General features: G+C 55.2%; 1 protein-coding gene across 1 annotated transcript; it reads left to right on the top strand.

Moving 5' to 3' along the window:
* Positions 1-1,319: 1,319 nt before the first annotated feature.
* Positions 1,320-8,418, top strand: CSUI_001917 (pyridine nucleotide-disulfide oxidoreductase domain-containing protein; the record flags this gene model as incomplete). The annotated part of the gene is made up of 7 exons (XM_068062120.1): positions 1,320-2,755; positions 3,227-3,458; positions 4,216-4,457; positions 5,437-5,600; positions 6,175-6,281; positions 6,882-7,330; positions 8,334-8,418. Coding segments are annotated over exons 1-7 (2,073 nt in total), but the record flags the coding sequence as incomplete, so codon positions are not given.
* Between the last annotated feature and the right edge of the window lie 1,052 nt (positions 8,419-9,470).

Raw genomic sequence — 9,470 nt, 5'->3', positions numbered from 1 at the left:
GAGTCGGCACTCCGTGCGGCTGGAACGTTCGGAGCTCCACGCACGCTCCCGAAAATCACTGGCTCCCAGGAGAGTGTACAGCTTAGCTCTTCTATCAGAGTTAAGCAACTGCTACCGCTGTTTCCATGAAAACAGTAGTCTCCCCAAGCAGCAGAATAACTGATTCTCCCCCCAGTCGGTTGCCTGCGCACGGCGTCTCTTTCGCCGTCGCAGGAGGTCCACCCCACGAGGAACCAGCTTACACTCTCTGCCTGCCTAGCAGGTCCAGAGCCTCCCCGGTGCCGCAGCGTCTCTTACGGCACCGGGCGTCCCACAGCCAGTACACGCCACAGAGCTTATACCACTGTGCGCAGTGCTCTCGGCCGCGTATCACAGAGTTGCTCCAGCAGCTCACCGGCTGACTATCAGTCGAGTGAGCACTGCAGGCTTTTGCGGGCATAGCAAGGTTGCCCGCAGCTCGCTGCAGAGTGCGACACACTTCAGCGTACTACAGTAGTCCAGAAAGGATCTTCTCGGCCTTCTCCTTACTCCTCGACAGAGCGGGCCAATAGCACGTCTCTAACTGCACGTAACAATCTCGAGACGGGCGGACCGAGAGAACGCACACGCCTCGCGTGCTTTGCAGGCCCCGCTGACTTCCCGCAATTGTAGCACCCGCTCGACACGGGCGTCCCCACCACTCGGCAGATCACCGAAGACCTGCCGCGTCCCGGAAGCACTTCTGGCTGGCCGCCAGAGGCAGGGGTCAAGAATACTCTGAGGCTGCGTGCAACATTTCGGTCGCACTCGCCGTTGTCGGCCCAACATCCACCTTCAAACTTGGACGCCGCAGAGATTCCGTCCCTGTATGGGCCACAGTTCGGTCACGTCTCCGAGGCTGGCGGAACACCCACGTTGAAACCGTAAAGGCCGCCGGGAGCTGTTTCCGAGTTCGTACCCGGTTGACACGTGAAAGCCTAACATGAGCCAAAATCCTCGGTCAAAACACACAGTAGTCCACTCCTCGGCGGTCGGCCAGAGTTCTCGGCCAAAACACACACTAGTCCACTCAGTGAGCGGTGGAAAACTGAGTAAGCGGTGGAGCAGTCAGTAAGCGGCGCGCCTCGGCGGTCGTTCACACCATGGCACTCCGTAGAGCGGCAACACTCAGTAGGCCTCGCGGGCCACACGGCGAGCCTGCAGTCGCACCGCAGCCGTTACACAACAGCGCCCGCCAACCACAGTTGCAGGGTCGACCGTGGCTGGTCGCTCCACGCCTTGGATGACTGGATCGCCGACCGCAAAACGTGTGCACGACGGTGCCTGAGGGATTCGGTTGACTCGTTCTCCCAGTAAAGACGAGTACGAGAACACCGTTGGAACCGCTTTCTGTAATCCTAGATTTTCGGGCGGTCCGGGTTGTTCCGACTAGGACCCGCTAAGACCTCCGCAGGTCGTTTCACGGCTTGTCGCGTCTCCCACCCGCGCTGCCACAGTGTGAGCAGTCACCGAGTCAAATCTGTCCGCGCTGAGCACCCGAGTTGCCATTCCTGTCGCTGCCTTTCGTTAAATGGTTTGCATATGCTGTTCTAAGCCTGAAGAAGGCATTCAGTGTGTGTGGCTTCTGGATTACTGAGAGGTGGAGCAACGGCTCACACGGGATGGCCTTCCTTGCCTGCACGTTTGGGCTCTTCGTTAGTGTTTGTGTTCGAGCCTTCCCGTCCAGTCCTGGGCTCCCGGAACGCATCAGGTGTTCAACTCAGTGCTACTGGGTCAGGTGGCCATGCCGTCGTGTGTTTCACATTCCCGACGCTGGCAGTTGACGGCCTGACGGCTTTGACCAGTCATGCTCTAGCCTGCCTAGGCTCGGATTCTATTTGATCCCGCCTGCGGGTACGTGTCTGCTGTGAGGAATTGCCCCGCAAATTCAGGATGTACCTTGCAAACGTGGGTGCTCTGCCGGCTCAGTAGCTGTTTTCCAATGAGCGTGCTTCTTCTCGGGACAGTGTTGTTTTCCGTCTTGTCTTTGGGTTTTTCTGGTGTGTCTTTTTTCCTCCCTTCGTTGGCAAGTACGATGCTTGCGTCCCAGTCAAAGGCGGAGTCCGCTACACCAGCGGTAGTCAATAGGGGCCGGCTGGCCCCACCCGAGATTGACCCGTTATATGCGAAATACCTCGTTGTTGGTGGCGGACCTGCTGCTGGCTACTTTCTTCACTATTTCATGCAACAGCCGACCGCAAATGCGGGCGGAACCCGGGATCGTCAAGAGGAAGACGCTCTCGGATCGAGGGGAGCTGTAGGTTCGGAACGTGTGCGGGAAATGTCCTGCCCAGGGACTCGAGGAAGACGAGGAGGTGATGAGGCGGAAGAAGGGCGCGGAAGCACGGCAACGGTCGGGGCTCCAGGGACGACAAACTGTAATAGCAGACCCGGTAACGAGGATGGAAGGAGGGAGGCGGCTTCTTTACAAGAGGCTGTAGAGAAGGTCACACCGAGAGAAGAAAACGGGGCGCCGTGTGCGGCAGCTCTTCTTCAGCTCAAGCTTGCAGAGAATAAGACGACAACGCAACAAGGGCAGGAGAGGATCCGACCCGGCCATCCCGATCAGAACTCAGAAGTTGCTGAGGCACTTCGGTTGCCTTCGTTGTCCACACAAACTACTCGATCTATGGCTGCGGCCGGAGTGGCTCCGTACAGGTACCCTGCCGGACGTGTAGAGATTTTGATGGTATCGTCCGAAGGTGATCTCCCATACGAACGTCCTGCACTCTCGAAGGTCCGTTCGCCCGACAGGAATAACGGCCGTTGAAAGCCGCAAGCAAGCAGCTGTACTATGTGGCGGGGCCAAGCTGGCACGGCAGACATAGTGTCCTGTTGTGTTCACATGGAAGCGGAGTCTGCTTCAGCAAGTGCGGCGGAAGCCCACGGTTCCACCATGTTTGTCCGACAAGCGAAGAGCGGCGACCTCGGTCGTGAAAATGTTAGTACGCTGCATTGCTGAGGTTCAGTTTCCTCTGGCTGAGCTGCTGCACGTAACTGACGTCGCTCGTAAACAGCACCAGCGGGACTTAAAAAGGGTCCGTCGTACGGTAGGGGAATGTAGAAACAGAGTGTGGTCGTGTGCCGTTCTTCAACCAAAGTGAGTCCGCTTCGTTCTCCACGCGTTATTGTTGTGTTTATGCGGAGGTCTCAACAGCATGGACATGTCCCCGTCAAGGCCGTCTCACTGCGTTGTCTGCTGTTCTAGGGTTTTCTTCTTGGCAAAGTAGATTTCCCGGACTTCAACGTGTGCGCGGGCATAGGTGGAGAGCCTCAGGATGCGAAGTGGTACATTGACCGTGGCATCCATGTCCTGTTGAACGAGCGAGTAGCCTCTGTGGATGTAGCCGCTCGCCGAGCGAGACTTCAAGAGAGCAGCCGTACAGTCGAGTTTGAGAAGCTCATTGTGGCCACAGGGATCAGGCCAATTGACTTCAGAGGTAGTCAGCAACGACGGCGTAGACTTGAGACAGAACGTCTAGAAGAAGAAAAACCAGAGCTAGGAGCCCCCCGGGGAATAATTACCAGCTGTACACGCTTTCACTGCAAGCCTGTTACGTGTTGAAGTACAGTGAACCACCCCCTGTAGCTCCGCGAAAGTGTGACCTGCTGTTTCCAGAGTGCTTGTAAGCAGCGAACAGCCGTCTAGGAGCACGTTAGGGGGAGAGAGTGGCCTTGCGTGGAGACTACGTAAACAGTGAAAGACTGGCTTGTTGGAGGTCATCTCAAGCATTGTGTTTTTTGCGTTGAAGCTGTCTGGGATGTGTGTCTTCGAGAAATTTACTTGGGCGTAGCCGAGGGCCATACAGTGCCGGATCGGGACCCGAAGCAGAGCGAAGGTGCACGTTGCCGTGCAAGCCCGAGTATTGCAGCACTAGGTTCCACACGCATCGCTGAAGACAGGAAGCAACAATTAAAAGGTGGTCCATACTGCGCCCCGAACACAGCTCGTGTAACGGACGCTGCACACCGCGAAGCGCGTGGGTCTTCTCTGAATTTGTCAAGCTTACCTCTATCTAGGGAAACGTGGTACCTCACGCGTGCCTGTTTTTGCACGGGTCCCTAAGGATCTCGCCAACGTATAATGGCTGTCTGTCGGTACGGAAGTCGTGCCGTGAATTTAACGGGACGTCCTTGGCTTGCGTGTGCGTGTGTGTGTGGGCCCACGGCGTAACCTGCTGCTCCTTCGCTTTTTAGACCTGGGGATGTGGTCTTTACGAGGCATTCCGTCAAATATTGTCACATTTCGGAGCGCCGCAGAGGCGACAGCAGTCAAGGCGTTGGTAGCAGAAGTTCAACAGCGACGGAGTTCGACGCTGGCAGCTGAGCTGCCACCGCTTGATTCTACACTCGGCACGGCAGATGCTTCCAAGGGATCCGTCGTGGTGATTGGATCGGGTTTCACTGGGGTGGAGGTTTCAGCTGCTTTGTGTCAGCTGGTAGGTCTCCTGAGTTTTGGTCTGGGCTAGTGCGGTTACAGGCATTTCTTAGTGAATCATTATGCTGTGCTTTCGTAGAACAGTGACTTCGGGGGGGGCGGAAACAGCTGTTTTTGATGCCGTCTCCACCCGAACGAGAAAAACGTCTTTGCACGGACAAACTGGCAGCTGTTCAGCTTGAGTTCCTCTGCTGGAGAAGGTTTTTGCGTGTTGCGGAAGCCCTCCGAGGAGTGTTGTTCTCCTGCGGCCACAAAGTGTCCGATGGAGTGACTCTACGCATGCTTATGTCGATCCTTACTCTATCACCGGGTGTAACTGACCAGGGACAGGGCATTTCTTTCATTGTAAAGTCATTTGTCGTCTACGGCGATAGCAGTGTGTGGGGTTACTGACCAGCAGGTGCTCTTACGTGTGCGTAGGAGGGCAATCAGTGAGTTGAGCAGATTGTCTTACGGTCCCGTTTTTGTCACGCTGGTATATAAGCCTAAAGCATGTAGAGTAAGGCTCGGTCAAGCGGCTGGAGGAGCCTGCTGTAGAGGTTGTCGTCTTGGCACCGTGCTGCGGGTGTTTCGCTTTTAGCGGTGATGAAACGAGCCTGCCGGTAAGTCCCTTCTGTAAGCCGGAGTTGTCTCCTCTGTGTAGGGCAGAGGCACCGTCTGCTCCGTCGATTGTGGGACCCTCCATGTCTAGGTCAAAGGCCTGAGGTGGTTTTGCTGGTCTGCAGGGTACACAGGCAATGATAGCGCATGGCTGATTCTCTGGCTGGTTAGAAACCTCCCCAGGTTCTTCGGAGTCCAGTTCCCCGAGCCTCCCTACACGACTTCGCAATCGCTTGGAGTTCTTTTTGCATCTCGGTGTGCGGGGCAAGGAAGGGAGAGGTCTGCATGACTTGGCCGCCACGGTGTTGTCCGTGCGACCTTGCCTACTAAACATAGCTGCCCAGATGCGAAGATATATGTGCTGCTGCGCGTTGAACCAGGGACTACAAGTGTACATGGTTACGCGAAGCGCGCGCCTGCTTTCCAGGCTTTTCAGCCCCGAACTTTCGGATTTTTACGAGCGCGAATTTGAGCGGCAGGGCGTGAGGATAATCAAAAATGCTTCCGTACTAAACCTCGTGAGGGCTGTCGACTCTGACGACAGGTCAGCGATGCCAGCTAATGCGTCAGTTGTCCGCGAAAGCCGTGCGTGAGCGGTGTACTGGGTCACAGCGTGAACAAGCCCTGGAGTCAGTTTCTCCACAGTTCCTGCCGTAGGTTGGGGATCCGGTCTGTGCTTGAGTCTCGAGACGAAAGCCCCATAATCACTCCCAGCGGAGAATAAGAAGTAAGCTGTATTTTTCACTTCGTGCATGTCTCACTCACATACTTGGACAAGTGAAACAGGAGACGCCGATACCGCATAGTCATTGAACTGACTCGGTTTGTCGAGCACCGATGTGGTCGAACCGAGGAAGGCGGAGATGTTACCGTCGCTGGATGTGCTTCGGGAAGGGCTCCAGCAACTTTAGGAATGCGGTGGCGCTTCACAGTGTGCTTCAATGCAGCGCGCTGAAATCCCGTTTCGGCGGTGCTCTTCGGTCGTGTTTCTTCAGCAAGCGCTACATACCATACTGACCTTCGTATGCCAGCCTCGTTGTGAGAATTCCAGGAAATTCCGAGTTGCTATAGCCATCATGCGGTACCGACTTATGTGATGAGGTGCTCCGTTCTCTCAGGCTAACCGCTGTACACATTACGGTAGGGGATGGAGGCAGTCACGTGCTGCCTGCAGACTTCGTCGTGGCGGCTATCGGAAACAGACCGGTTGTTGACTTTCTCGACTGTAAGAGTTTCTGTGCCTCTCCAAACTCTGCTCGCATCTCATCGGTGGTATCAATCGTGGCGACGATGCCAGGACTTCTATTTGTTTTTGACTGCGTTTGCGGCCGTATGCCTCGCATGCCAGTCTCGGCTAGTTCCTTGTAGACCAGCTGTACAACAGCAGCAGCAAAGGCAAGCACCAGTGGGTGCGCCTGCTGCCTATGACTGAAGTAAGGTAAACACCTGCAGGTAGTAGTGCCGCAGGTTGCATTTCCACATCTTTTTGAGACGTCCCACTAGTCGCTGGGTAGGCAGAAGGGAAGAGGTTCTGGGGGCACAGGTGCAGGGTTTGAGGACTGCGCGTTCACAAGAGGCACCCGTGCTACATACCGGTGTGTACGCGCCGGGCCGTGACAGCCGAGGCAAGGCTGAAGAAGAAAACAGTGTGCGCTTCGAACCCTCCTGTGACATGCAGTCTTACACGCGCTTCTCCCTTTACCCCAAAAAATCGCGACTAGCTCGGACGCACCCAAGCAAGCGCCTCCGTGCATCTGCTTCTTGTGGTTGGAAAACCTCAGGACAGCTTTGCTTTTGTGCTCAACGTCTTTCATCGATACTGTAGGGCAGGTGAAGATCGCCGAAGAGAGTGTTGGCGGCGGGATTCTGGTGGACAAGCATCTTCAAGCCTTCCCCACCCGGGAAGTGCAAGTTGCCGCGGCGGCCGCACAGCGGGCGTATCCACAGGTGTATGCCATTGGTGATGTAGCGGCCTTCCCTCAGTCGCGTCTGGGCGAGCGAGCGGTGCGGTATGAACATATTTGGAACGCACGAGGAATGGCAGCGTACCTTGCAAAATATCTACGCAAGTTGGAGAAGAAGGAACGAAGGGAGCAGGCGCTGGTCGGGCAAGCAGGAAGCCGCCGCAGTATTGTCGTTTTAGCGGAAGAGGAGGAAGATGAGCAAGAGACGGCGCTTGAAGCTGCAGAGGGACATGACAGCTTTGAAACCACGGGGAGGACGGACTGCGGTCTGAACGGTGGCGGCGGAAAGGTAGACTGTGGAACTCAGCGGGTAAGGCAAAGGTGTGTGTGACCAACTTGCGCCTTCCTGGGTTGTTGCAAACCTATCTGAACGTTCGTGTTTTGGTGAGGGTGCTCTCTGAAGAATCTGGAGGCGCATTTTCTAGGGCACAGACTACTGAGGACCGTTTCATTCAACACCTTCGGGAAGGAAGCGTTGCTGGGAGCTTTTCTGGTAGGAGTGATGCAAGCTCCCCACATTTGAGGTGCAGAAGACCGGTGAAGTCCACATTAATCTGACTGCGCCCACGAGCTGTCGACCACGTATCTGCACAGGCCTGCCACTCCGGTGTACGCCAACTAGTACCTTCAGCCGCGTCCTGTCTTTGTGGTTCAGTCGGATGTCCAGTGAGCGCTCTAAATTGTTTTCTATTGTTGAGTTACACTCCGCTGTGAGTGCGGCACACTTTCCTTCTTGTGTTTTTTGCCCCCGTACGCTGTGGAGATCTCGGAACTGTTCGCTGTTGTAGCCCCCCCNNTGCCGGGAAGCGTGAACTGTGAGGAAGCTTTTGATACATGTCGTGTCGTTCTCCCTATACACCTGTAAAGCGGAACGGTGGCGAGGTGACGGTGTATGGTACCGTTGCATCGCTTACCGCACTTCCACTTTAATGTGGGTCTGCATCTGGAGCGGGTGGGAGAATGAACGCCGGCTAATATTTCTTTTGTAGGAGTCCTCGTTGTCTAGCTTGTGGCGTTGTTCTGGGTCAGGTCAGACTGAGATATACACCATGTCCTACGGGAAATGATGTACACTTTGCAAGACGCTGTCGGCTGCTTCTACTCCAGGAGATTTCTTCGCTACGATTTTTTCATGCAGACTAGGCTCGGGGACAAGGAGTGCAGGCGCGGGCCATATGTTCGTAAAGGTTGAAACACTGTACAGCTGTCCTGTTTTTCATGTTGCAGACATACCTGTCTAGTCATCTTCACAAGGTGGGTCACTTGGAATTCAGCGTTGGTGTCTTGGGTGTGATGCGCCTGCCTGTGCAAAGGACTGCGAGGACGGGTACGAGTTTCTTCCGAGCTACTATTCGCGTTACTTTGACTTCTCTTGGAAGTTTTTCGGCTTTCGAAAAGGTACGGAGACTCAATTTGAAACACAGCAGTGGTAGCCACGAACTGACAGCAGCAGATAGTTGTAGTGTCTGCCCTACGTCGAGCTATGAAACGTTTTCAAACTCTACATAGTGGGACAGCGAGCATCAGGTAGATCGGTAGGCACATAGTGTTTCCAGGTAGTGCTTCTTTAGGGCTCGGTAGTTGCGGTGCGTCAGGGCGCAGGAAAAAAGCTCTCTTTTTGTCGTTAATGCGTGTTCGTGATGGGCGCGCATATAGTTAAGCGGCAGAAGAGAGCCCTTACGTCTAGGTGCGTCTGGGGTCGTGGGCATAGGTTACTTGATTAGGTAGTCGGCCCCTTGTGCAATTGCAAGCGAGAGTTACCGGGCTAGCAGGAAGTGCCAGGTGGGGAACGTTATTCAGACAGAGCAGTTTTTGTCGGGAACCTGTGTCCGCCTGCCAACGTGCATGCATAGAACACACAAGGGAAAGGGCTTGAGCACGAGCACTGGGTTGGACGCCTATGTCGGATAGTACCCGACTACGGCTGAGAAGGCCGTTGTTGGAAGCCTCAGTGTGGCACGAGTCCGAAACGACAGCGCGTGAGAGTCCGGGCCGTCTCCCAGCATGTGCCTGATCGTTGCAGCTCCGTTTCAGTTTGTACAGTACGCATACAGGCTTTCAGATACCGGGCTTTCGGACAGGACCTGTTCTACTTCTGCTAGTTAGATCTATCACTGCGTAAGGGCCGCTGCACAAGGGAGTGAGCGTCGACACGCTGCTGCGTTTCGCGGAGAAAGCGTGGTCTGCCGAGAGTCTCCGTCTCTCCTGCGGTCCCACATAGCGGATTGTAGAGTCAGATGCACTGCGTCTTGTAGACATATGCAGCTCCCTTCGCGTTTCTCTCGTTCTCGTTCAGTTTTCGGTAGTCGTGTGCACGTGATGCGTGATGTTCTCCCTGTTGCGCCTCTGTACACGGGTTGAACAGTGATCTATCAGTGCTGCCTGCTGCGCCTCTTCCCTCTTCCAGGGACGGCAATCGTCATCAACGACTTTGACAAACAAATCTCCCG

The sequence above is a fragment of the Cystoisospora suis genome (assembly GCF_002600585.1).
Source record: "Cystoisospora suis strain Wien I chromosome Unknown contig_792, whole genome shotgun sequence".
NCBI classification, from domain to species: Eukaryota; Apicomplexa; class Conoidasida; order Eucoccidiorida; family Sarcocystidae; genus Cystoisospora; species Cystoisospora suis.
Note: the sequence above shows the minus strand (reverse complement) of the source record. Positions and strands in the feature narration are given on the sequence as shown.